General features: G+C 55.6%; 1 protein-coding gene across 3 annotated transcripts; it reads left to right on the top strand.

Moving 5' to 3' along the window:
* The first annotated feature begins 463 nt into the window (after positions 1-463).
* On the top strand, positions 464-23,563 carry SEMA7A (semaphorin 7A (JohnMiltonHagen blood group)). 3 transcript variants are annotated; one of them, XM_084268226.1, is made up of 14 exons: positions 464-588; positions 13,676-13,809; positions 14,728-14,778; positions 15,039-15,134; positions 15,316-15,400; positions 15,921-16,031; positions 17,054-17,193; positions 17,474-17,652; positions 17,835-17,943; positions 18,181-18,379; positions 19,904-20,019; positions 20,494-20,645; positions 21,120-21,187; positions 21,594-23,563. In XM_084268226.1, the coding sequence occupies exons 1-14, from the start codon at positions 477-479 to the stop codon at positions 21,938-21,940; spliced, it is 1,899 nt and encodes a 632-aa protein (XP_084124352.1). In that variant the 5' UTR covers positions 464-476; the 3' UTR covers positions 21,941-23,563. The 3 variants fall into 3 exon arrangements, with proteins under 3 accessions (XP_084124352.1, XP_084124351.1, XP_084124353.1); XM_084268225.1 differs by having other exon boundaries at positions 21,591-23,563; XM_084268227.1 differs by lacking the exon at positions 13,676-13,809 and having other exon boundaries at positions 482-588; positions 21,591-23,563.
* The last annotated feature ends 3,712 nt before the right edge of the window (positions 23,564-27,275 follow it).

The following is a 27,275-nucleotide window of genomic DNA, read 5'->3' as shown; positions in this document are numbered from 1 at the left end:
TTGGGAGTAACTCTGTGCTGTTTCCCTGTGGCACGAGCAGGGCTGGCACGTGAGGTGCTGCAGCCTTGCCGCATCCTCCCCGTGTCTGCTGTCAGCGAGCCGCTGCTGCATTAGCAGCAGGTAGGGCTTTCCAGCCCCGACACGTCCCTCCCTTTAAATAACGGTGAGCAGTGTCCTTTGTGACTCCCCTCGTTACCTCGTTCTGTCACCCAGCTATGGGGTGTTTTTTAATGTTGCTCCATTCGTTATGGACCTGAATATTCTTCACACACACCTGTGACAAGCTGATCGTGGTGTGTGGCTCGCTCAGTTTTTGTATCAGACTTTAGCTGAGCAGCCTCCGGATCCCACCCAATTTGGAAAGAGGAAGCGATATAGCCCCACCCCCTCCACTTAAGCTCCTCCTGCTATTCCTATAAGCAATGCAGCTATCAGCTCACAGCCTCATGATCTGACTGCTCGCTGAATAAGTAGAGATGAGCAGGAGGTGGCCCCTCGGCCTCTTGATGGCCCTGTGTGTCAGCCACCTTGGCACGTGGGCAGCGGGGCGCTCCAAGGTGAACCCCAGGATCATCACAGCTCCTCAAGGTGAGTCCCCTGGGCGGCTGCAACCTTGAGCGGCGGCTGCAGCTGACAGCAACTCCCTGCGCCCTGTCTTTCCTGCCTGTGCCTTGTCTTTTGAGAAATGTTTTGGGGGTGTGTGTGGGGTGTGTTTAGAAACTGTTAGTTCTTTCCTGCCTTCGGGGAGACTTGGCTTGTGGGTAAAATGAGCTGAACGGCCTGTGATCTCAGGAAGGGGCTTCTGGCTCACTTGATTGCCGCAAAGTGAATTTTTAGATCCCTCTTCTTGCCAAGTCTTTTCCTCTGTGTAGCCTAAAAATGTTTTCCTCTCAGATGGACCTATTAAAGGCTGTCAAAAAGCCCTGACACAGTAACCATTTCCCCCTAACTTGCAGGGAAATGCTTGTCCACAATCCAGTTAATTCTCTTATTCACCCGATGCGCTGTTGGCTGCGGATGAGTGTTGGTAGCGAGTGTTCGCGGTGCAGCTCATGCTCTCAGAGAAAATAGAGAGAAATCTGAAGGGGCGAGTGGGGTGGGGGGGGCTTCAGATCACATCCAGGCTCGGCAGAAACTGAACAAAGAAACGTTTGCGAGGAGCAGCCTTAGAGCACAGCCCAGACTCGGGGTGTTGAAAAGAGCAGGCTAACGTTTTACCGCCTTTATCATGTGTCTTCCAAGCTTTTCTGATTGAATACCCTCCAGGGAGGCTTTAACAAAAGACCCCGTCTTTTCCCCGGCGGTTTGGGGGTTTGGCTAAGCCAGGGGGGGTTCAGCTGAGCTGCGGATCTCATGCTGCTCTGCAGTACAACAGCTCCTCTGTGTTCCCTACTCACAGACAACTTCAGAGGACGCGAATTTCCCTTGGTTTATTCTGCGCCATCTGTTATTCTTCTGCTGTTATTTATTGTGCCCTCCTCCCCCTTCCTCTTTGGGCCCGTGGATGAAGGGAAGGGCGGTGGGTGCATGGTTTGGAGGTGGCCTCTGCCTGCCTTGTCCGTCACACAAAGAAGGGAGATGCTGGCAGATAGGGCAGCAAAAAGGTTTCCTGGCAGTACTGCGTCATTTCTTTTATTCACCAGAAAACCAAGCGGCTTGAAAAAGGGGATGGAGGTAGAGGAGAAGGTACGAAGCCTGAGGCCAGTAGGGTCAGGTCTGGCTCCCCTGTACTGCCTGGGAGGGGGAAGTTGAATTGCTGGGCTCTGGAGCTTGCACTTAGCTCTGTTTCCCTTTTTTTTTTGAGGGCTCAGCTGGGACACAGGCTTTCAGTTAGGGAGGTATCAGAGGTGCGCGTGTGACATGCTTGTCAAGAGTCACTCTTGTCCTACTTAAGGGATTGCATTTTGCCAGCATAACCCTTTAGGTTGCAGCTCTGTGGATGAGGAACAAGGGTTGGGAGGAGGGTGAAGAAATGGGGTGGGGGCAAAGGGGATACTGTGGGTGGCAGGGAGCTCTTGAACTTCCCCAATGCCTCAGGCAGGACGAAAGGCAAGCGCAGCGTCTTTAGTAAAATCAGTGGCTCAGCAGGCTGCTGCTGTGTGCAGCCAGGAAGAAAAGCTTGTCCCTCAGTGCTGGGGGCGGGGTGGGGATGGAGATGAAGTCGCAGGGCTCTGTTTGCAGCTCAAGCCCTGGAGCCTGGGAGTGGGATGGAGAAGAGCAGCGGTGCGGGACGTTTCCATGGGTGTTGGTGGCGGGGCTGGGCCACGCTGTGCTTGCGGTGGTGCAGCGTTGGCCTCGGCCCTGGGCTCTGCGGGGAGCTGGCAGCTCTTCACGTAATTAAATTTCTTACACGCCACAGCTCATCGCTACCGCCAGGTATGGCGGCCTCAGCAAAGGCACCTAGAGATGTTAGAGCCTTGCAGGTGAAGGAAGAGGCTCTTCTGGTGCTGTCTGGAGCCTGGGTCTCTCCAGAAGGGATGAGTAGGTGTGTGGGTTCCTTCCCTGGGCTGTGGAGCTGGGGGAGAGGAGGAAGTTGGTGCTAGGCAAAGCAGTACCTTGCCCTTTCATTTCTCTGCCTTGCTCCCCTCACCAGCACCCTGCCAGAGCTGGGGAGAGAGACCTGGCCTTGGCGTGGGCAGCCTGCACTGCTCTGTCCTGACCTGCGCTCCCTCATTTGGCCAGTAGCAAGAGGCAGGTGAGGGGGACATTGCAAAATGGGGTGGGGGGGGAAAGACCACGTAGCTGGGCTTCGGTGCCGTGTGGTCCCAAGGTCAGATCTGCAGACAAAGAAACGGTGCTTGGAGCTCCTGGGTTCCGGTAGTTCCACAGTCAGAGGGACTCAGGCTCATGGCTGGAGCTCTCTGTTCCGTGGATCTGCCTTTCTGGGGATGCAACATGCATGAAACCAGCCCCGAGGCTCGGCCGCTGCTCTGCCGTTATCTCCCCTCCCCGATGCGGCAGCGTGGCAGTGCGGGAAGGTCTGATGGGGGGCACGCTGTTCCCAAAGACCAGCCCCGTTCCAAGGCACGCTCAGGAGCGTTTGCCACCAGAGGCAGGGTGAGGGATCCCTGAGCAGGTGTCTGGTTCTGGGTCTCACTGGGTAAGCGTTATTTAGAAGCCTGGCTGACTCTGCAGGATTTCTTCCTCTTTGGGAAAACACACTCGGAGCAAAGGGCTGAGGTCAGCTCCAGACCGCCGATCATCTCTAAAGTGCTTAAGATCCTTTTTACTGACCAGGATTTGCCCACTCCTTCCCCTTCACAGCTGACCCAGCATGCAGATGGGTCAAGGTCCCTTCTGGTTATTCCCCCCGCAGCGTCCTAACGAAGGGCGCTTGCGAATGGCACATTCTCCATGTGCTGGGATGTGTGGAGTGGGAGGGAGTTCAGCCTTCACAGTGTTGGTGCAGAAGCAAGTGTTTCAACCTTGCACTCTGTGCCTCTTTCTTATCTCCCCTCTCTTTCTGTCCTCCCCTTCGCCTCTGTGTGTTTGTCTAAGGAAGCACCAGCTGGCTGTGCTCTGCTTTGAAGAGGTGCGCTCGCACCCCGCACCTGGCTTTTCCTTGTCAGCACAGATAGTGTGTTTACTCTTCTGATCCATATGGAGAGACCTCTGTCTCCCGGGGCTGGGCAGAGCTGTCCAGGGGAGAGCGAGCGAGCTACAACCTCCCCCCATACAGAGCAGAAGGGTGGCATCCCAGCCTGGCTGTCTCATGACCGGAAAGTCACCGAGCAGGAGAGCAGAGGGAGTGTGGTGAGGACAACAAGAGGAGCCTGAGGGACGGGTCGTAGCCTTTTGGTGCCAGCCAGGAATCATTTTTAGCTCCTGTTGTGCTTAGGATTGTGTGGTCCCTGTTCACTCGCACGCATGTACGCCTGAGCTGAACTCAGAGCCCCTCCCTGGTTGCCTGCAGCATTTACACCTAGGGGGGTAGGAATTGTTCATTATTTCTCTTTCTCACTAGCAAATGAGGCTGGAAGCTGGAGGGAATGGGGTCCGGACTGGTGTGTGGCTCTCAGGTTCTGCAGGGAAAGCAAAATGCCTGGACTGGATGAACTGGCTCTGTCTGCCCTAGGTCACGGTGTGAGGGCGGGATGTAGAAGTGCCCATGCTGCCTGTAGTACCCCCTGAGCTTCACCAAACTCAGCTGCCCCCCCTTGCCGCGGGAAACCCGTGCTGTCAGGCACCTCTGAGTGCTGTAAGAGCTCTGCCAGGAGCTCCTCATGCTCACCGGCACTGTGTTAACAAGCAGAGCAAGAGGAAAGCTGATCAGAGATGAGGCCAAACCCGTACCGATTGGGAGCTGGCACCGCCTTTTACTCCTCGGTGGCACTTTCCTTAGGGGAGCCGTGGCCCCCGCGGGTGTGAAATATCTCTGTAGGGTTGGATTCACATGGAGAGCTCGTGGAGCATCAACATTTCCAGGAGAAGGCTTCTCACTTTCCCAGCGATGCTATTTTCTGCAGGCAGCTCATTTTCACAGGCTGGGTGATGCTGCAAGCAGAAAACAGTCAGGGGAAATATTTTTTGCTTTGCACAGATTGAGGGGGGAAAAAAAAACCCAAAACCCAGGAAAAAAAAAAAAACCACTAAACCAAAGGAGTGAATCAGACCCTTGGTTCTTCTCCTGTTACAAGAGCGTGACACAAAAACAACAGGACCAATAAAAGTTGTGGCTGCTAAAATCCTCAGGGCTGGGAAAGAGGAGTCAGATTTAAATTGCTGCCCTGCTGCCCTGCTCTGTGCTGGCTGAATCAGGGTCAGAACTGCAGACAGCTGGCCTGGGAAGGTTTTTCTGTAGTTGATGTTGTTTGTCTCGGTGCCTTAAAGCAGGAAAAACTAAATCTGTAGCTTGAGAACAACCTAAATCTGAGTACAGGATGCTTTTTAAAGAAGCTTATATCCCAAAAAAGTGCTGGAAGGTGAGTTGAAGAGAGGAAATTGCTTGTTTTGCAGCCCGCGCTCTCCTGTTGAGCTCCATCCTATGCTCTGTGGCTATTCCTGGTTGTTCCAAGAATAGGCCTTGTTCCTTCTGCTGGGCTCTTTTCGTTTCCATCCCAGCTCCACCCGGTGCAGTAGGCTGTGCGTAACTGCCTCCGGTGTGTGATGTGCCACGAAGACCCCGCTCCAGGAGTGCTGCTGTTCAGAGCAGCTGAAGTCTGGAGCAGCGGGCTTTGTGTGCGTAACGAACCCAGTATTGCCTTTAATGACAGCTCTGGTTCTCCAGTGCTGCAACTTCCCAGTTGGAAGGCTGTTAACTGGTGGCAGCGCCCTGTGGAGACGATTCCATGTCGATTTTAGGTTAAACTATTCCCCTTGATGGGGCACGTGGGGGCTGGGAAGGATGCGGCATGGCGAGCTGGAGGAGCTGTGGGAGTTTCCTTAGGGAATGCGTAGGCAAATCCCAGCCAGACACCTGTGCTGCTCCCAACAGTCGTGACCACGAGGGTTGCTCATATCTTGGAGTTTCGGAAGGGCTGATGGGAGCGTCTGGTTCCACATGACTGTACAGCAGTGGTTTGGCTTTTCAAGCCTCGGTAATGAGTAATGCGGCGCTGCAGCCAAAGATGGACGTGAGGAGAATGGCTATTGTGTGCTCTCCCCTGGTTGGGGCGGGAAGGGGATGCTGGGAAGGTCTCCATGACCTTCTGTGCTGTGATCCCGGGAGGCTTGCAGGGCTGAGACCTAGCTGATGCTCGTTACAGGGGTGGGAGGCCTGTAGTGGTGGGTGGGAGGGCTGCAGAGAGTGAGGGAGGTGGGAGATGGCTGCCAATTAAGCTGAAAGGTAAAGCGGGTTCTCAAAAAGCCTTCCAGAAGAAAACCTGCCCCAAGCGCCTCTGAGAGAAACCAGTCTCTGGAAGCTGATCTTCCTGGTGGGAGGGGTGGCCGTGCTCTCCAGATAGCATCTGCTAAAAGCATCCTTTTGTTGTTCCAGTGACCTGAGAGGATAATAAAATAACCATAACCACAGGCCAGAATTCCCCCCGTTTCCAGCAGGAACAGGGCACAGCTCAGGACTGTCATTTACAGAGAACGCCTTTTGGGACCTAACAAAACCTGGCTCTAAATTTAGCACCCGCAGTCCGTAGGGTGCAGCCTGCAGCTTGGCTTTAGGGCTGGTAGGGGACAAAAAAAGTACCTGCTAGATATAGAAAAAAACCCCAAACCCCCCCTTTCTGCAAGTGAAATCAAAGGCTGTGCACTCATCTTGCAGCAGTTTCGGGCTTCAGTGCTGCATAGTTTGGGGGAGGGGGGTTGTGAGGGGGCAGGGGCTATCGGGAGCGTGTTAAGCACGCGTAGAAAACACTGCTGTGCCTGTTGTAGAGGCTTTGAATTCAAGGCTTGTTCCTTCCCTGCTGCAGGTTAGGGGAGGGGGGGGGGTGTGTGTCTTTTGTTGCTTGCTAAGTGGGCGTTTGGGACCGCTGCCGGCTTGGAAGCTCTGAGCAAAGGGGATAGAGGCTGCATAGCCCTTGGAAGAGCTTTTGAGCAGGCATGTCTCTACCAGCAGCTAGCTTACCAAAAACCAAGAGGGTTTCTTCTTTCTCCCTCCCTCTTTCTTCCTGCCCTAGCTCACCCCTTCGCTGGATACTGCTGCCAAGACGCTCCGGAGCTTACCAGAAATAGAGTGGAAATCATTAACGCGCCAGAGTATTTGCCTTCTGTAGCGTAACTCAGAAAGCATATTTGTCTAGTTAGAGCGGGCTCTTTCCTCTGTGCTAGCGTGGGGCCCTCCCAGGCATTTGGATCACACACACACTGAGAGCTTTTGGAGGGTATATCCCCGATAATGCACGCCAAATGGTTTCCTCAGGAGCAGCGCTTTGCTGTTGATGGCTGATGATGGATCTCCCGAGGGCAGCAGCAGCCTGAGTGCCCTGTGATCGCAGGGGCTTCAGGAGTGGTTGGGGTTGAAGGCAAAGAAAAGGCTGTTGGATGGTGGGAGCTGGGAGCCTGGTGCAGCCGAGGGTGGAAAAGTCCCACTGTGGAGAGGATGTAGTGTTCCTGCTGTATCCCTGGCCTTGCTCTTCCCTTTGGAGCGGTGCTCAAGGGGACTCGGAAGCAGTCAGGAAGGGGTATGAGAAAACACAGCAGAAGGTTTCTTGGCAGATGATGAAACACTCCATACTTGTCTCAGCGCTGCATTGAGGGGAATCAGGATGAGAAATACCCAGTGGATCGCTCTGACTTGGTGTGAACTTGAAAGAAGAACGAGGGACAAAAATCTGTCAGGCACAAGGTCTGGGTTTGAGTATTCCGAGCTTCCCAGCTCTATCTCTGCTCTCTTTGGGGTTCCCCCCCAAGGTGTGAGGGTTCAGGTTGACAAATCACCCATGGGGCCCTCCAGCCTCCTCATCCTCAGCGTGAAGAGCAATAATTGCAAGTAGAAAACCGAAAGAGTGATGACAGAGCCCTCGCTCTTGTCTCTGCTGCTTTCGGGAACCGAACCACAATGCTTCCTGCAGGATGAGAGGGCATGGGAGAGTTACAGTCAGGGCTTTTACCTGATGAGAAAAGCACTTTGCCTTCCTTGGGAAACAGTTTTATTTGCTCCATCCTTTCTGGGCGCACACGTGTTTTCGGGATGCATCTGTGGGAATGGCTATAGCAAAGGCTCTGACCTGGGTGTTGCTGCCCTACCTGGCCAGTGCCCTTCCTGCCCCAGCGGGAGAGGGGCTGACTGGGTTATGGAATGTGTAGGAGATGACCCCTGCCTGCACCAGGGCTTGTTGGAGTTGCTTTTCCAGGCCCTGCCCTTCCCAGAGCTGCTGGTTGCAGGCGGTGAGCGCACTCAGGCTCTGGTTGGTACCAGAAATGAGTACCTGCCTTGGATCACTGCTTTTGTTGCTCTTGCTGTGGGCTCAGGACAGGGAGAGGAGGGAATTAAGCAGGGTGAAGCTTTCAGGGCAAGCATGGGCACGAGCTAAGGGTTTTCCCAGTGGCCCCAAGGAGAGCCCAGAGGGCTTTAAGGAGAGGGAAGCAATGTGTGCCTGGTTCTGCTTCAGCAGAAGATGTTTTCAGCACTCTTTCTGGTTGTTCCATGCTCCCAGACTCTGCCTCATGTTGTGTCAGGCTGAATAGGTGGGGGACAGGGAGTGAGAGAGTTGGGGACAAGGATGGTATTTGGCCCAGGAGAAAAGGCTCTGGGATAGAAATCCTTTTAGATAGGTCCCCCCACAGAGGGTCAGTACCTGCTGGGTCATCTCACCTAGAGACAAATTGTTCCCATAGGGGAAAAAACACCCTGACAACTGTGTTGCTGACGCATCCCCACCTTGACTCTGGTTTCCCTGTGTCATACCTCCCTCCAGGTAACGTCACTGGGGAAGGAGAACCTAGCTGTTCCCTGAGTGCTGCAGCTCCCTGGAGGCATGCTTCCTCCTCCTGAAATGTCTCTGCTTGGGAATTTATAGATCATCTTAAACTGTAGCTTGGCTCCTTGCCGGGATCCATGGCGGAGCTGGGGAGACAGACGGCGCGTGGCTCTTGGATGGGAGCAGCGTGGTTCGGCCCAGACCTTCTTCCGGGGATGGAAGGGACCCATGGCAGCTCCGTGGGGTGTCTCTGTCCATCTGGGGTGGGTGCTGTCGCTTCTTGTGCCCCTCTTAGAGGGGACAGTGTGGTGGTGGGGTTCTTGGGGCTGGTGTGTGGCCAAGCAGATTGGAAATCTGGGTGTCGTTCTCCTGGTTTCCTCGGGGGAATGAACTGGAGCTGTGCTGGGGAGTGAGGTCAGAGCTGGGAGCGGGGATCCTGGCTCTGAAGTGGGTGACTAAGGCATCACACCTGAATCCCATTCCCGGCCTTTAAAGGAAATCAGTCAATTTGCCCATGTTGGGCTGCTTGTCGTGCATCCCACATGCCCTGTGGGGAAGTGGGATCGATGTCATGGAGTTGAGATGGCTCTCACGTTCCCCAAAACAGGAAGGGGTGATGTGCAGGAGCCTGCAGCACACAGTCAGCCCTGACTCATGGCCGGGCCCGCATCACTGGGGCATGAGGGCTCCTGGTCTGTCTGTCAGCACAGAGAAGGCGGCTTTTCCTCCTGCTGTCAGAGCCAATCCCAGGGGGATCTCACCAGAGACATGCTGCTATCGAGGTCGTAACCCTTTCAGTCTATTCAAAAAGGAAGGAAGAGATAAAACCTGGGAAATGAGAAATGGGAAAAGGAGGCAACCAGGAAAGGGTCTGACTGGAGCTGTGATTCCGGCAGGAGTCTGCTTGCTGTGGGACCTACAGACAGCAGAGCAGGTGGCGGTGTCATCGCCGGCGTGCCGGGGCGGATAGGATGTGTGGTGGTGACAGCTGACACTGTTACAATGTGCTACGGTGAGAAGGGGCCCCAGGGCTTGCCAGGTGGGTGCTCTGGGTGTTGGGGTGCACAGTGCTGCCCCACACTTGGCTGTGTTCCCCATAGGGGTGAGCTCAGCACCGCACCAGCCGAAATCCTGTTTGGCCGTGATGGGTGGCCCAGCCCAGTGTCCCCATCCCGTGGTGGCAGCAGGGAGGCTTGAACATCAGCAAAAGCTAAACTTCCCTGGCTTGGGGCAGCACAGCACCTGTGTGGGACGGGGTAACTCCAGGGAGCAGGTAACCCCTGTTCCCTGCCAGGTCTCCCCTCTTTGTATTCCAAACGGGCTCCCACTTAAGGAGGGTTTTCTGAGTGGTAAAGGACCTGCCTCTGGCCTGCATCAGCGCCGCTCCCAAGCAGCAGTGGGTTCTTATCCCCCCCCTCTTCCCTTCTCACTTTTCCTAAGCTTTATTTCGGTTCTTCAATGCAAAATGCTGGCAGCAGCAGCAGCACAGACTGAAACCACCACCTCCTTTTTAGGGAGACGGTGGCCTTCCTCAGCTGTGGTGAATTGTAGACCTGCAGAGACCCTCCCCAGTGCTGGGAGCAGAGCAAAACCAGTGACTAAGCTGTGTCTGGGATGCCGGAACTGGCTGCCAGACTGGGGAACGGTGGAGCACGGAGGGGAGAAGGAAGGACCTGCTGTAGCTGAGTCAGCCCTGCAGCCGGGATGAGGGCTGGGTTATCGAATTTGCCGGCAGTGAGGCTGTATGCCCACGCTGCTGCTCCTGTTGGACATCTGTTCTGGGGGTGGGGGGTGTGCTTTCCTCCCCCTCTCCCATCCTCTGGGATGTTCTGGGAATTGGACCTCACCATGGTACTGGGGAGGGTCAGGGTCTGCTCAGGCTTATGAACCCAAATGGAGCCAGAACACATCCAGAGCATCCTCCCTCTTCCTTTCCCTCCTCCTTCTCTATTACCTCACCCCACAGGCATCCTTCCAGGATGCACCAGGCTCTCTCCTTCTCCCTCATTTAATATTATTCTTCTTCGATCTGCTGTGGTCCCCCCCATCTCGCCCACGAAGCACAAAGCCCCTCTTTCTCCCATTGAGTCCTCTGGACCCAGGGTGAGCGTTTCAATTGACAATCATGCCATTGATCTGTGTGCTGACGGTGGGGTTTGCAGTAAAATGCCAGGCCAAGGGACTCGGCGGGGTTAGCCAGGCTCTGGGAATGAGCCTGCTGAGTTCTGAAGCTCCAGATTCCATTTCAGTGCAAGGGTGGTGGCAAAGGGTCATGCCTTCCCCCCTTCCAGGGGGTCAGCAGCATCAAGAGCAGCCTTGAGCTCGCTTGTTGGGGGCATAGGGTGGGCTGTTAGTCACTGCTGCAGGAGAAGCAAAGTTGGCCAAACCGTTTGCCTGAGCCAAGGGGTTAGAGCGGGGACCAGAATTTATGGGCCAGCCAGAGGGCTGATGTGGAGGCACCTCGCTCACTGAAACACCTTAAAAGAAAAAGCTGCCTTCCAGATTGAGTTAAATCAGTGCTGGAGCTGTAAACATGCTTCCGGGCCCTGGCTAAGCAAAGCTGTTTACGCAGTGTAGTGATTCAGTGCGGTCCCTGGGGAGCAGTAGGATAAATAATACGTTGGCGCCAACCAAATTATTGTTTTGGGCTTGTTTGTTTCTGGCTGTTTGGAGAGAAGTTGTGTCCTTTCAGGTCTGTACAGCTCTCAGAGCCTGAGCTTAAAGAGAAGGGTGGCCTTGTGGGGGGAAATTTTCCCCACCCCCCCCAAAAGGAATCCAAAGGTAATCGGATCGTGTAGGTGAGGTGGAGGAAGAGGAGCTGTGGGTCTGTGTAATACAGGATTAGCAGGATGTTTAGAGGCCAGGCTTGGAAACAAGAGCAAAGTTTGCTCAAGTCCAGCAGAACCTGCTTTTTGGTGTGTGGGTCATGGGTTGTGCTGGTGGTGGTGGCTGGGTGGGGGAGAAGGGCTTTAGGGGCTCCCACGTGCAAAGGGGTTGGCCTGAGCCTGTGGCTTCGATTTCCCAGGCTGGCTGGCAGGCTTCCTGATTGTAGGGCCACTCAGGCAAGTGTTGCAGTCACAGAGTTGTGGGGGTCAGAAGGGACCTCCAGAGCCCATCGGGTCCAACCCCCTACCAAAGCAGCTCCCCAGCTCATACTGCACAGGTCGGTGTCCAGATGGGGCTGGAATCTCTCCAGAGAAGGAGACTCCACACCCCCTGGGCAGCCTGTCCCAGGGCTCCCTCACCCTCACTGGGAAGAAGTTCTTCCTCAGATTGGTGTGGAACTCCCTGTGCTCCAACTTGCAGCCATCGCCCCTTGTCCTGTCCCCACAGACACTGAGAAGAGGCAGCCCATGTCCCCCTGTGTCCCACCCTTCAGCTGTTGATAACCATTGATCAGATCCCCTCTCAGTCTTTTCTCTCCAGGCTGAAAAGTCCCAGCTCACTCAGCCTTTCCTCCCAGGGGAGATGCTCCAGGCCTTTAATCATCTCAGTAGCCTCCTCTGGACTCTCTCCAGGAGCTCCCTGGCTTTTCTATACCAGTCCCTCTGAAAAGACTCAGTGTCACCTTCTCCAGCAGGCAAAGCACACGCCCTTAGGAGTTTCTCTTGAGTCCTTGGACAGAGAAGAGATGGTAGGGCTTGGGAGAGGACAGGGACCATCACCCAGCTGGGCTTTCCCCCCTAATCCCCCCTGCTGCCGTGCAGCCCCACGCTCTCGGTGCCGAGGCAGGGCAGCCCAGAGGCGCTGCGTGAGCGGGCAGCGATGGTTTGGGTACAGTGCCACACCTCTGCCCTGTCCTGCCCCAGCTGAGGTGGCCTTGCACAACAGCAGCCATGGCTGGGCTTCCCGTCACTGCGCAGCTGGGTGGTGGGAAGGCTTTGCTGGCTGCCTACCACTTGACCCTGCGGGGATTAGGCACCCTGTGGAGGTGATGCTGGTACTAAAGCAGAGAGGAGGGGGCAAACAACCCCCCCCCACCCTAACCCCCCCCCAAATCAAGCAGGCATTCAGTAGCCGCAGTGACCTCTAATAAGTCTTGTGGCTCTGCAGAGCCTTGGTGGGACCCCTGCCCGGTGTCCTCTGGGCAGAGGGGGGAGTGCTGGGCTGTGCAGAGCTTGCCCTTTGCCTGTCCTGCCCATGCCCCTATAAATAGAGAGGGACACGTGCCACTGATTAATTGCCTGTCTGTGCAGGCAGCCAGCTCCGGAGGCGAGCGCGGCCTTTGTCTGCTTGGAGCAGCAGCGCTTGCCAGCAGAGAGGCCCCCCCTCTTCTTTGGGAGAGGGAGAGAGAGCTGAAAACACAGTGCCCTGCTGCACTGAGCAGAGGTCAGCCCTGATGGGAGACCCTTTGCCCCCTCGGAGGATTAATTCCTTGGGGGATGTGTGCTGTGTGTCCTGTCCTGGAGCTTGGCCCCTGCGCTGTCCCAGGGGGGCTGTGGGATCCACAGACCCCATGGAGGTGCGGGGTCAGCCTCCCACGCTGAAGCTGGTGGTGTGGAGTGGAAGGGAGGGTGTTTTATAGGAAAGAGGAGCTGGAAAAGCCAGAAGGGGAAAGAGGAAGGAAGGACAGGCAGTTCTTCCTCCTAGCTGAGCCCAGAAAGCTTCCCATCTTCAGCAAGATGGGTTGTGACACGGGTTGGAGGTCTTGCAGCTCACTTCTCGTTCATGTCTGGGCCATGGAGCCCACGAGTTGCGATTGCACATGCACCCTGCCCCTGACACGGGTGGGCTCTGGCCTGGGAGCTCCAAACCCTGTCTGTTCTTCTCAGCCCTTGGAGGGAGGGAGGATGCTGGCAGTGCAGCTGGAGGCTGGCAAGGAGAGGTGTGATGCTGGGCTCTGGGCTGGCAGGAGATGATCTACCCTGTGGGTGCAAGAAGGTTGATCCTCAGCTGCAAAGTTTGGGAGCTAAGCTTTAGCCTGGTGTTTGTCAGGGTGGAGAGGGGATGAAGCCGTGTGTCTCAGGGCTGGGAGGTGGGAGGCTCTCAGCCATCAGAGCAGGAAGATGCAGAGACAATGCTGAGGATCTCAGAGCCTTCTGCTCTCCTACAAGAGCTTCTACATTGAAGTTGCCCTTCCTCTTCCTCCTCCTCTATGGCCAGCCAGGCAGGAGCCGCTCCATTGTGCAGCTCTTCTCTCCCCTGGGACCAAGGGGACAATAACTCAGCTCTGAGCCTGGGAGCTGCCTTTCCCTGCCTGCCTGGCTCTGGGCCAGCCATCCCAGAGGGCTCCCAGCCCCATCTCCTTGTTTTTCCTCATCGCTCAGCACCCAAGGACAGGGAAAGGGATGAGAGCTGGCTGTGGGTGCTCTCTGAACTGAGCTGTGCTTTCCCTGATGTGCCTCTCCCCGTGTCTCTCCCAGGTGCAAAGGAATATGTGTTTCCCAGGAGAGAGAAGTACCCAGTCTTCTACCACAAGGAGAACAGCTCAGGCATTTATGTTGGGGGAGAGGGAAAGCTTTATTACTACAACTTTGCAACCTATGAGAACTACACGGTAAGGACGCTCTGCTAACAACTATGGCCCTGGAGCCCTAGAAGGAAGTGTCCAGCATCCACCTCGCATCCCAAATGCTGGGTACCTCACTCTGTAGCTTGGCCAGCAGCAAAATCAGGTCTGGAAGGGTCTGATTTCTGCCCAGCCTTGCCCCACCCATCTGGGAAGCCCTAACATCAGCATGATGAATGGTTTGTAGCAAGGGGGAAGTCTCCTGTGTTTGCCGTGGGTGGGTTCTTCCCAGGCTGTGGTCCTCCTGAGCTTGTGGCTGTCCCAGAGGGAGGATTGTTTCTGGTGAGGGAGCTTTTCTTTAGCGTGAGAAGGGATGCTCGTGAGAAGGGGTGCTCAGGCTCACGTCACTGGGGAGTAGTTACATTCCCATCCCTTTTCATTGTCAGAGCCCAGCTTGTTTTCCCTCAAAAGCAGGAAGTTTGGGATCAACTGAGCGCTGAGGTAACAACAGGAGGAAACTCCCCCAGTTGGCTTTCTCATCCCCCCTTCTTGTGCTTCTCAAACAAGGTGGTTGCTGAAGTTCTGACCCAGAAACTTCCCTTCTTGTTCCCAGGAACAGCATGGTTCCTGCATCCCAACCATCACCCACAACTGAATGCCCATTGCCCACAACAGGTCCTGTCCAGAAATCCTTCAGAGAGCAGCCCAGGCTGGCTGCCAGTCATACCTGTCACCTGGCCCTGCATCCCCACTTCTCCCCATCACCTTGAGAGCCAGAGAGATCCAGCCCAGCCTCCCCACGGGTTTTCCAAGGTTGAGGTGGGGAAGAGGGCTGCGTTTGTCATGCTTAATAACCCTCTCACTGATGCGCTTCAGTTGCTTCTTGTGAAGAGCTGGGGCTGAGCCCACATCACTTGGCTTTTGGAGAGGAGGAATTAAAATGTATCCTGTTCTCTTTGATCCTAGGAAAACTTCCCAGTGAAAAATGAAGGACAGTGCGTGATGCCGGGGAGTTCGGTAGGTCCTGCCTGCAGCAGGGTAGGGGAGGGCTGGAGGACTGCAGGGGAAGGAACTGCTTGCTCCTCACATGCTCTCTCTGGGTGAAGCCCAGGAGGTCAGATGAGATGATATTTGGTTCTCTTTCCTGGTTTTAAGAGCCCTGAAAAAGCTGGGAAGCCACATAGCGTTGGGCTCAGAGCCGTGGGGCTCTGCTGTGCCGTTGTCAGCCGCTCACGCTGCGCCGTTGTCAGCCGCTCACGCTGCTCTTTGTCTTGCAGGAGGACAACAAAAATTACCTCACGTTAGTAGAGAAGTATGGAGATGGGCTGTTAGTGTGTGGGACAGGCGCCTGCACCCCTACCTGCTGGAACCTGGTACGTTGTGTGGCTCCCTGTGAGGGGACCAGAGCAAAGCCCGTGCCCTTTTGCTTTGGCCCTTGCTTTAGCCCCTCCTCCTTCTCAGAATGCTCTGAAATTCCCAAATGCCAGCTCCTTGGGGCTGCTGAAGGCTCCCCTGAGCTGATCATGCTTAGGGACTGTTTCTGTCCTTACCCAGACACAGAAAAAAGAGAGTGCTGCCTGGGATGGGAGAGGTATCGCTCCTTTCACCCCGGACTCCAACACCCTCGTCGTCGTCGATGGTAAGCCTGACTGCCCGCCTGTTTTCAGTCTGTGTGGGGAGGCTGGGCTCTCCCTACCAAAAAGGGGCACCTTGGGGCTGCTCTAAGGGCTCTGTCCCTCTGCTCTTCATGCCGTGGTGCCTCTTGGTTTTGCCTTCTGGAACAGAGTGTGGCACATGGTTCTTTGTTCCTGTCCAGGGTGTGGGGATTGTGGGCACAGGAGGGCAGGGCGTGATGGAAACAGTGAGGAAAGAGGATCCTGCAGGACCTCCACCTCTCTGGGCCTGGCAGAGGGATGGATGAGGCTCCTTCCCAGGGGTAGAGCAAGGATCTGTCCCTGCCACTCTTTCAGGAAGAGGTCTGGGGGAATCCTGCCAGGCCTACTCAGTGCCAGCAGTGAGGACTGTGGGTTTCTTGACCTGTATCCACCACCACCTCTGTCAGTCCGTGTGCTCGGAGAGTCCTTGGCTCTTTGCTTTCTTCTCACAAACCTTTCTGCCCTCTCTGGAGACTGCTACAAACGAGCCTTCCCATCCCACAGGTCATGACATCTACTCCACCATCAAGAAGAGCCAACAGAATGGCAAGATACCCCGGTTCCGTCGAGTGAGAGGAGGTGGAGAGCTCTACACAAGTGACACGGTGATGCAGAGTAAGTATAGGGAAGATTCCAAAGGTGTGGGATCATGGGATCACAGCACAGCTTGTAGGAACACCTTCTCTCTGCCCAGCTGGGGTTAGGCTTCAAAGTTGGGGCACCCCTTGAGCGGCAGAGAGGGCTGGGGCAGTGCCCAGTGGTTCTCTCCAGCATTCTTGCTCAGGGTGGGGGTGGGGGTTCTACGGTTTCTGAGATGAAACAGCTGAGAACAGTTTCCTCAGGCTCAGAGAGAGATGGGGAAATGGAAAGAAATGGGCTGCAAGTTCCCTGTGAGATGCTGTAAGGAAATAGGGTTGTGTAAAGGTGCCCATCAGCTGTTCTGCAGTGCAAGAAACAGGAAGGAAAAACTTCCTTGTGAAAGAAAGGATGGGCCCTCCTCAACTTCCATCAGCTTATTGCATTGGCTTCCTCCCAACCTGCCCAGCAACACTGGGAAAAACAGGAGGTTGTGGAACCCCCAAACATCACAGGGGCGAAGCAGAACTTGGGAGCGCAGAGGGACAACCAGGGCACCAGCAAACAAACCAGAGGGACCCGGAGCCACAAGGCTGATGCCACACAGAGCTCTGTGCTGCGGGGACATGCCAGCTAATGATGCCCAGGAGGACCCTGTGGCTGCGGGGGATGCCCTCTGTGGCTGTGGTGGTGTTAATAGGGACAGCGTCACTGGGCTTTCCACAGCACACAAACACCGGCTGCCACCCAGGGAGCCTTCCTCCAGTGAGAGCAAGGAGGGGCAGCGGGTTTCCTTTGCTGCTAAGCAGCTGAGCTCTGGGGACTCTGCCTTCAAAGGAATATGGTACACAGAGATGGATAGGAGGGAGAGGAAGGGGGAACCCCTGCGAAGGTGGCACATGGAGAGCGGTCGTTAGTGATGGAGATGGGCTCGGGCCCCGTCCTTTGTGGGGGGCACAGCCAGGGTTTCCGTTTCCTGAGGGCAAACGCTGCTTTGGCTTTTCAGTTGAAACCTGTGTGTTCTGGCCAAGGTTTTCTTGACAGCTCACTTCCCTTTTCAGATCCTCAGTTTGTCAAAGCCACGACGTTAAGGCACGAAGAGCCTCACCAGGACAAGATTTACTACTTCTTTCGGGAAGACAACCCGGATAAAAGCCCTGAGGCCCCTAGAAACATCTCCCGAGTGGCCCAGCTGTGTAAGGTACCATGAGAACAGAGTATGGTGGGCAGGCAAGAGTGTTATGGGGGTTTCAGATGGACATGCCAGCTACCCCAGTGTTACTGGCACACAATTTGGCCCCTCTGGCTCAATTCCTTCCTCTGCCATGGAGTTTGTGTGGGGTGTGGCCATGTCCTTTGGCCTTCCCATCCTCTGGCTCCAAATCATCACCTGGTTATCCATCCAAAATAGTTGATGGGGGGGGAAGACTTTGTGTTCTTCTCATCCAGAACCTGACTCTCTGATTTCCCTCTTCTACCAGGAAGATAAGGGCGGAACCAGTTCGCTCTCAGCTTCCAAATGGACCACCTTCCTCAAGGCCACCCTGATTTGTGTTGACCCAGTCACCAAGGGCAACTTCAACTGGTTGCAAGACGTCTTCTTCATCCATGCACGTAACTGGCGGCACTCCAAAGTCTACGGGCTCTTCACAAACACCTGGTGAGGGTCTTTGCAGAACAGGGCTGGGGGAGGATGTCCTGTCCCAGGGGCCAAATCCTTCAGCCCTTGAATCTCTGGGAGGCATGCAGGTGGAACACGTGGCCAGCGAAGGCGCGATGCACACAGCCATAGGGGTGATGGCCACCGTCTCCCTGACCCTCTCGTTGTCTTGTTGCCCGTAGGGGAAGCTCTGCTGTTTGTGTCTACTCCTTTGGGGACATTGACAACGTGTTTCAGACGTCCAAACTCAAAGGCTATCAGGGACCCAACCCAGAGATCAAGCCTGGGCAGGTGAGCGAGCGATAAAAGATGCCCACAGGAGGTGGACAGGTTGGGAGGGCTGGTTCCTGCTCAGCCATTGCTGGGACAGGAATGAGGAGGGGACAGTCCTGCTGCTGAGCAGCCAGGGGAGAGCTGGGACAGGAGGAACATCTCTGGGCTGAGATATCAACATAGCACCCCACCTTGCTCCCCATCCAGCTCCATCCCTAGCGACCCGCCTGACTTTTTGTCCCCTTCTTGGCGCAGTGCGTTGCCTCTGGACAGCACACCCCAAGTGAGACCTTCAAGATAGCTGACAGCCACCCAGAGGTGGAGGACCGTGTGGAACCCCTCTCCCCCACCAAAAGCCCCTTATTCCACAACAAGCACCGCTACCAGAAGATTGGGGTGCACCAGGTCTCTGCGGCTGACGGACACCGCTACAACGTGCTTTATCTGGCAACAGGTATCAGGAACTGTTCCTTTCGGAGCTTCCCAGTGTTTGCTTTCCCCCTGAGGGCAGGGAATGCAAGGAAAACAGATGAGACACCCCCACACACACCCCCCCTGTGCAGAGCTAAGCAAGGGGGCTGCGTTCCCAGCTAGGCATATGTTTGTCAAGCGGCAGAGAGCTGCCAAGTCCCCCTACGGCTCAGTACATCCAATTTGGCTGTGGAGACAAAGCCAGGCTGGAGGCTGGATCCCTGCACGTGGGATTTACCCGCTTGTGCTGCGGTAGGTCCTGATCTGAGTGGTTTTAAAGCAAGGGTTAAGGTTAGCACAGCCCTCCCCAGGTGCAGCTTTAAGCAGGGAACTCTTTGCCAAAGCACCACTCGCTGTGGTGTAACCGTGCAGGCTTCCTGTGAGGCCACCAGCAGCTTGGTTGCATCTGATGCAATTCAGCTGCAGGTGAACAGGATGGAGTCATAGATTGGTGAGCTGAGGCAGCTACCCTGAGTTCCTGAAGGTGCAAGGGTCCCTAACCCAGCTCTCTCACCTCCCTGGGCTTGCTCCCTGCATCCCTTTTCTCCTCAGCGTGCTGGGATTTGTTCACTGACACTTGCTGTGGGACTTCCTAGGGCTTCTGTTATGGGATGTGTGATTAGAAAACCCTGCAGACAGCTCTCAGTAGGTGGCCTGGGTTGGATTAGGGCCCACACATGCTCAGGATTGTTGGTATTTTGCCGAAAGCAGCGGCTACGCCTCTCCCAGCCCTGCCAGGGAGCTTGCTCTGAGGTGCAGGGCTTGGCAGGGCAGCTGCCCACCCTTCCCAGGGCAGGCACAGAGGCAAGAGCCAGCACCTTGGGAGGGTCCTAATCCCTTCTTGACTTTGGGTCCCACTTTTCACCTTCTCTTGGGTGGTAGTGAGTGAAGGGAGCAACTATTTGGGAAGGGGAAATAATGAGAATTCCCTTGTTCCCTTTGGGTTTGTCTTTCTACCCCCTCTGCCCTGCCAAAACTGCAACATTCTTTCTTCAGTCACCAGTTTGTGAGTGTTTAATTGGGGGAGAGGAGCCAGTTTAGTTAGCAAACCAGAAGCCAACCCCCCCCCCAAGTTTCAGCGTGAGATGAGAGGTGAGCTGAGGCTCCTGTGAGAGCGGGTGGGTGATGAAAGGGGAGCGGAGGTGGAGGGGGAGGAGAGCGTGGCTGGGTTTCTCAGCTGGGTTTCTCTCGGCTGAGGTCGGTTACAGCTCTGCTAAACAAAGCAGGCACAACAGGGTCCCAAAAGGTGATGGGAAATGGGGTCCCTGTGGCCCTCTGGGTGGGAGGATGATAAGGATCTGCTGTGGGAAACTTTCCTGTCTGGGGGATGATTTGCTAACAGAGCAAGCAGGGGAGGTCCTGTCTTCTCTGGATGGCTGGTTTTGGGAATCCAGTCAAGCCTTAGCTCTGCAGATGGGCTGGTCCTGATCCTGGCATCCCCAGCCCCGCTGCCTTGCCTTTCCCTTCTCAGGCAGCTTCACCAAGGCTCTCCCCTCTTTCTTTCTAGACAAGGGATCCATCCACAAGATCGTGGAGCTGCCAGATGGGGTGCAGAACATTGTGGAGCTTCAGGTCTTCCCAAAGAAGGATGCGATCCAATCCATGATCCTGGACCACACCAGGGTGAGTCCCTGCCTACTCCCTAAGAAGGAAGATGGGGTGGAGCTGTAGCTTTAAAAGCAGGCAGCAAGGGAGACAGGGCCAGATGGTTTAATGGAAGTAGCCTTTGGGTGAGCTTGGGGAGGCGGGTCCTGCTTTGCTAAATCCTTTCCAGACACCTCCTGTTCCCTGGAGGTGAGGGGAGAAGGAGGTTGGGAGTGCAGCGTTCTTCTCCTGCAGTTTCCCTCTTGTTGTCCAGCTCTGTGTTGGGACAGCACTGGTGCTCCATCCCAGAGGTGACAACTCTCCTGTCACTGATGGAACAAACTCATTTACCCATGGGGCTGGTGGGGGAAGGCCAACTGCTCGTCCCACCGCAGGGACAAAGCTCCCCACTGGTGAAACCCTCCCCCTGGTACCACAGCGAAGCTGGAGGAGAAGCAGGAGACACTGTGACACAGCGCCCAGCCACTCAGCCCCTCTGTTTCCCTCCCACAGGAGATGCTGTACGTGGGCTCTTCAGACAGAGTCGTGGAGATACCCATGGCCATGTGCAGGCTCTATCGCAACAACTGTGACAGCTGCCTGCTGGCGCGGGACCCCCACTGTGGCTGGCTCAACGGCACCTGCCGCCCAGTCAATCCCAACTGGTATGTCTCACCCCCAGCTTGCCACCTTCCCATCACCTTCTGCTGGGTGCTTTCATGGCAGAAGTAAACCAGAGAGAGAGAGAGAGAGAGATGAGCCCATCGTGTCCAGGCAGCAGTGACACTGATGTCTGTGCTGTCCCCCCTAAAAAAATTCCATACCTCTCTGTGAATCCCCCCTTGGCTCTGCAGAGGGGAGAGCTCACTGGGGTTTGAGCACCCAGCCCCTCGTTTTGTGTTAGGAATGGTTAGGAGCTCTCCCATCACCCTGAGTCTCATCTCTTTATCATCCACCAACCTCCTCTAAGTGCAGCTGAGAGGTATGGTTCCCACCTCACAACCCCCTCCCCTCCCACCCCAAGCCAATAGCTGGTGTTTAAGCTTTCTTCCTCATCTGACCCACCACATCCCTTAGGAATTTCCCCTAAAAGCTGCTTCCCTAGTGTTAATGGTTCCCATCTTCTTCCCATCTGCCAGGGAGGTGCGTCAGAACCTGAACCTGGACCCGTGGCGAGGAAAATGCCAGAAGGGGGATATTAAGGAAGGTAGGTAAAAGTTCTGAGCTGCAGGCCCTGTGTGTGTCCAGGGGATGTTTGGGTCAGGCTGGTCGATCCTCAGGTCTTGCTGCAGCTTGTGTGAGGTGGTGTAACTCCTTGTCAGGGAAGTGGGAAGCACCACGTGAAGGCTCTTAATGAGAGCACCCAGCGAGTCTCAGCTTGGAGCTGATGGCTAGATAACGTGTTCCTGAGCTGGGTGAGGGAGCGCCCCATCTGCCTCTGCTGATGTTTGGGGAGCAGAGTCCCCACAGACTTCACTCCAGCATGGGCCAGGTGTTGCTGTGGTTGTTAAGTGGCTGTGTAACATGTCCTCACCCACCCAGACGTGCTTCCCACCCAGGTGGTGGGGTGGAAATCCCTGCCTCACCCTCCCCTTCTCCATCCCTTCCAGCAGCCGACTATCAGACCATCACGGTTGTTCCTTTCTCCCGCTACTACCTCAACTGTCCCATCGAGTCCCACTACGCCACCTACAACTGGTACCACAACAACAGCCTCATCAAGACCTGCAACACCACCCACCCGCAGCAGGACTGCTTCCACTTCATCCAGAACGTGAGCCACCGTCACTACGGCCACTACGTCTGTGTCTCGGAGGAGGACGGCTTCAGGCAGGCCCTGGTGAAGGAGCACCTGGTGAACCAGCTCAGGTTCATGTCCCAGAAGGGTCAGGCCACCGTGACTCTTGCCTCTTGGCTGCAGCTGCTGCTGATGGTGATTTTGGTGGAGCTCTTCCACTGAAGGTGACAGGGCTCTCTTCCACCAGCTCGACTGCTGCCGCTCTCCCTGCACCTTCTGTCCAGCTCCTGAAGCGTTATCCCCGTTCTCTTTGCCATCCCTTGGATCTTTGACTTGGCCTACAACAGCTACTGGGCAGCCATCCCTGTGTGGTGGTGGGAGAGTTGTGACAAAGAAGAAACAACTGCGGGGCCAAGATGGAATGGGATTTGGGGAAAGGAAAGGGGAAAGGGGGTACCTTAAGGTGCTGGGGGACAGTCACCCTACTTGGTGGCATGACAGGGGAGCGGCGTTGGCCTCTCCCTGAGCTCTGTTACCAGCCTGAGCTTACCTTGGGCATGGACTTGTGCATGCACAGATCCTCGGGGCAGCGCTGACCTCCTCTCTGGGAACGTGCATGTGATGATAGAGGAGGAGGAGGCAGCAGCCTTCGGTCTGAACTGGGTTGATCTGCCCTTCGCTCCCATTGCGGGGACTGAAGCCTCCACGGGTTTAGTGGCCAACATCTGTGTGGGGTTGGCAGGCAGCTGGAATGGTCCCAGAGTCACCCTCTAGGCTGGAGAACTGGGCTCTAGAAGGGGTTTTAGGGTTTGGTTTGTTAGTTTGGGAGTTGGTAGGTTGGTTGGTTGGGTTGTTTTACAGCTGGCTTTGACATGGGAGGGAGATCTGGACCGAACACTGGGAGCCTGGAAGGCGAGGCCACGGATGGACTTAGCACTTTGCATGGAAAAGCCTGGGAAGATGACTGGCTTTTGGGGTGTGGGGATTGGGGAGGTGGAAGCAGAGCCCAAACCGGACCCTGGGAATCCCTGGGAAGGAGTTTTAAACGCACAAATCCTTTGTGGGCAGCTAAGGGCATTTATCAGCGGGCAGCAGGCAGCCCCTGCTCCCAGCTCCTCTCCTCCGGAGAAGGGGCCGGGCTTCCTCAGGGAAAAGAGGAGGCAGCCTGCCCATCTCAGGGTGATTCCCCGGGGGCCACGGGGGGCTGTGGCTGTCCCCACCACCCAAAGCAGATCCCCCTCCCTCTCTGGTGGGATGGAGGACCTCTCTTGGGCTTTTGAAGTCTCCGAGCAAGACTAAACTGTGAAAAAAAAGGGATGTGCTCTCCCTGCTCCTGTGGGCACGGAGCCATCCCACGCCTTGGCCAAGCCTTTCCCGCTGAAACCCACCCCCCAGCCTCCAGCTGCATAACAAGGGCAGCACATATCTTATGCTTCCAATAACCTGTTCTAATGGCACAGCTCCTGCTTGGAGAGTGCCTGGGGGGGTGTCTTTTTGGCGAGGAGGGAGAGCTACCACCAGCCTCTCACAACCACAGGCTACAGATAACTGGCCAGAGCTTCCTACTGCACTACATTTTCAAGAAATCCCCTCTCTTGAGTCTAGAATAGAGCTTCTCCCATCCCTTTCTCAAAGCACTTTAACTTTAAACTAACAAATAACCTTATTTATTACCAACTGCTGATTCTACTTGTTGTATTTTATAATATTAGAGCAAGTTTGACTCAGATTGGAGAGGATAAGGCAACAGCTACCAAAAGAAGAAACCAAAACTGACCTTTCTGAGCTGTTAACCAAAGCTGAGAGCAAAACTCAGCAGAATAAAGAACCAAAACTGGCAATGAACCCGGAGGGATGCGGCTCTGGTCTCCCTGTCCCTCTGCACCCACACCCAAAGGGTCCCCTGCACCCTCCTCTATGTCTTACCCACCTCTCAGCTCTGGCCCCAGTGCCCCTTGGTACCATCAGGAGTGAATTCCCATAGGGAAAAACTAAACCCTGTGGGAAAGGCAGTGTCATTGGTACTCCCCTCATCACTGCCTGTGGAAAATGAGGGCTATAAACACCCTCCTGGTGCTGGGGGCACAGCATGGCCTTGGCTTTGAGAGTGGGGTAGGATTTTGGGAAGGCACAGCTCTTTTGGGCTGGTTTGGGAGAAAAAGGGGGTTATGGTTGATAACTGGGGTTGGGGAGGAAAAAGCTGGGCTCGGGGAGGGGGGAAGCAGGGAGTATGGGAATTCCAGCTTGTAAAACATGCTGAGGAAGGAGAACTATCTCTCCCCCTGCTCTTTCAAACACTGTTGGGAAATCTTAAGACACCAATTGTTGGGTAAGAGCCCACACATCCCCCCCATCCCACACACACACACACCCCCAATCCCACATCCCCCCCAACCCACACACATCCCCCCCAAAGCTCCATCCTGGCCCTTGAGTTCCTTTTGAACTGAGGTGACAGGGGGTGAGCTGGGGACACGGGGATGGTGACATCAGGCCCCTCTGTCCCCCGAGGTCCTGGCTGAGGCGATGGAGGAGCGGCAGCTGAAAGTGAAAGTGTGTCTAGCATGTCCTGTCCCCCCCCTCACCTTCCTCCTTTTTTGGCACCAAGCTCCCTGCCCAGCAGCATGTGGAAAGGAGAAACAAGCCCAAGAGGCAGGGGGGCTGCAGCAGAGCTATAGGAAAAAGAAAGAAGTGGGACTTTCCTGTGCTGGGGACGCTCAGCTGGGACAGGAGTGAAACTAGCACCCACGTGTTACCTCTACCAGAGCTGCCCAGCTCTATTCTTGCCAAGTTCTGGTTTACCAAAGCTCTAAACCCAAAGTGTTTGGCCGTGCCCCGGTGAGAGACCAGTGGGTGGGCTGGGGCCGAGGTGCAAATTCCATTCGGGGTACCCAGGCTCTATTTATTCCCCCCAAAAGCAGGGCTGAACACCACCCTGGGGGCTGCCCCAAGTCTCAACAGGGTGTAGAATCCCCCCACCAGCTCAGGATCTCTTTTCCCAGCCCTTATCCCAGGTCCCTGGGGTACAGCCAGGAGGAAAGACGGAGCCTTTTGTTAAATTTCCGGAACACCCCCCCCAACCAAACAGCAAAGCCTGAACACTTGAGGCTCTGTCTGGTTCCAGGCTCTGCTTTACTCTGGGCTCTGATTCCGGGCTGTCTGATTCCGGGCTCTGTTTGACTGGGCTCTGTTTGATTCCGGGCTCTGTTTGACTCTGGGCTGTGCTTCCCCCGACCTCGGGCTGTTTCCTACGGATACAATGACCCCAAAATCCAGGGGCTTGTTTTGTTTCGGGAGGGGAGAGCCCAGCCCTGGCTGCCCCATTGTTTGAGGGAGTTATTTTGGGAATCCTATTCCCATGGGAGCGGGTTACGCGCAGGAAGGTCGGGTACCGCCACGGCCTCTCTCTGGCCTTCCTCCGGCGTGGATGGAGGGATGAAGGATGTGTTTCATTGTGGGAGGAGGGGAGGTTTACACCCACATCCCCCCCCAACCCCCCACCACCCAGTGTTAATTCTGAGGGGGGCTATTTTTACCAATGGCCTTGCTGACGACATCCTCCATCCTCCCCATCCCCCCGGGAAGATGCGGCGTGGGTGATGACCACGGGGGCTGGATGTGGCGACCCACACGAGTGGGAAGTCCAGCTGCTTTACTAGAAATCATCTGACCCAGTTGATGCTGGAGGAAGCTAAGCTCAGATAAACCAGCCTGTCTTCCTCCTGCCTGGCCACGCTTCTCCTTCCCACAAGGCTGCACCCTGCAGATGCTTCAACCCCAAGAGCCGGGTCAAAGGATGCATCCCCTCAGGATGAGACATCCCATCCCGGTTGGATGGTGAGCCCAAAAGACACCCCATCACCAGATCAATGGTGATGCCCCCCCCTAAAGTTTTTAGGGCTGGGTTTGCCTGCAATCAACACAGTTTAATGGAGCAGGGCAGTAAAAAACGAGCTAGAAGCACCCCTTAAATTAAATCAAAACTCATCCAGCCTCCTGATGAGCTGCTCTGGGTTTCCCTCCTTGAGCATCAAGGCTGCTCCCCAAGAATTCCTCCCCTTCTCCCTGCTCCCAGGGGAAAACCCTCCCTCAAGAGCTGCCTGGCCATGGGTATGATCTGTTTGCAGCTGACAGTTTTCTCTCTGTCACTGTAACAATATGAATATGAGGTTGTCCCCACACACACATACACACATTTCCCTCCAGCTTTGAGCTGAATCACAGGGGGGTTTCTTGATAGAAATTTTACTACTGAAATTTTCCCAGTCACACACAGGAGCTCGAGATGAGCAGCTCAGTGATGAGTGGGGAAGACCCTGGGATGCAAAACTACTGCAGGAAATAGAAGGGCTTCGTGGAACTGTCCTCCCCAGAGACAAGAGTGAGCAGCAGGGAGCTGAGCACCACAGGGCCATGTCTGGATGCGTGCTGAGGTTTGAAGGTGAGAGGCAATGAGTCAGCTCTGTGCCTGGTTTCCAGCTGCCAGTGCCAAGCCTGCCCTGCTCCACTCTCCATCCTGGTGATGCGATGTGATCCCTTCATCTCATTCCCTCCTCCAAGGGGGAAAGAAGATCAGTTGCTAAAATCATAGAATCCCAGACTGGTCTGGGTTGGAAGGGACTCCAAGGGTCACAGAGCTCCAACCCCCTGCCACAGGCAGGGACACCAACCTCCAGCCTGGAGCTACACAAGGTTGCCCAGGGCCCCAGCCAACCTGGCCTTGAACACCCCCAGGGACGGGGCACCCACCCCCTCTCTGGGCAGCCCCTTCCAGCCCCTCACCACTCTCTCTGGAAAGAACCTCCCCCCAGTATCTCATCTCACCATTCCCTCCTTCAGCTTCACCCCATCCCCCTTGTCCTGCCCCTGTCTGCCCTTTAACAAGCTGATTCCCCTCCTGTGTCTCTGCTCCCTTCAGGGACTGGGAGGCTGCAATGAGGTCCCCCCACAGCCTTCTCTTCTGCAGGCTGAACCAGCCCAGCTCCCTCAGCCTCTCTCTGTAGGGGAGCTGCTCCAGCCCTCTGAGCATCTCCGTGGCTCCTCTGCCCCCTCTCCAGCAGTCCCACATCTTTCCTGTACTGGGGCCCCAGCTCTGGACACAGGACTCCAGCTGGGGCCTCTGGAGGGCAGAGCAGAGAGGGACAATCCCCTCCCTGTCCCTGCTGCCACCCCTCTGCTGATGGAGCCCAGTGTCCCATCGCCCTTCCGAGCTGCCAGAGCCACTGCTGGCTCATGGGAAGTCTCTCCCTCAGGTCCTTCTCAGCAGGGCTGCTCTCCAGGAGCTCCTCTCCCAGTCTGTATCTATGTCTGGGATTCCTCAGCCCAAGTGCAACACCTGACCCTTGGCAGTGTTGAACCTCATTAGGTTCACCCATACCCACCTTTCCAGCCTGTCAGGGTCCCTCTGGATGGCTTCCTGTCCTTCTGTGGTGTCACCCACACCACTCAGCTCGGTGTCATCCGCAAACTTGCTGAGGGTGACTCAATCCCATCATGGATGTCATTGATAAAGACTTCATCCTGGCTGATGTCAGCACCGTCCTGACTGCTTCCCATC

Source organism: Gallinula chloropus, assembly GCF_964237585.1.
Source record: "Gallinula chloropus genome assembly, chromosome: 9".
NCBI lineage: Eukaryota > Metazoa > Chordata > Aves > Gruiformes > Rallidae > Gallinula > Gallinula chloropus.
The sequence above is the reverse complement of the archived record's forward strand: the minus strand, read 5'-3'. Positions and strand labels throughout refer to the sequence as shown.

Coding starts and splice junctions, on each gene's coding strand:
- SEMA7A (XM_084268225.1), top strand. CDS start 477: ATGAGCAGGAGGTGGCCCCTCGGCCTCTTGATGGCCCTGTGTGTCAGC. Junction 20,646..21,119: donor CGCCCAGTCAATCCCAACTG/GTATGTCTCACC, acceptor CCCATCTGCCAG/GGAGGTGCGTCAGAACCTGA. Junction 21,188..21,590: donor GAAGGGGGATATTAAGGAAG/GTAGGTAAAAGT, acceptor CATCCCTTCCAG/CAGCCGACTATCAGACCATC.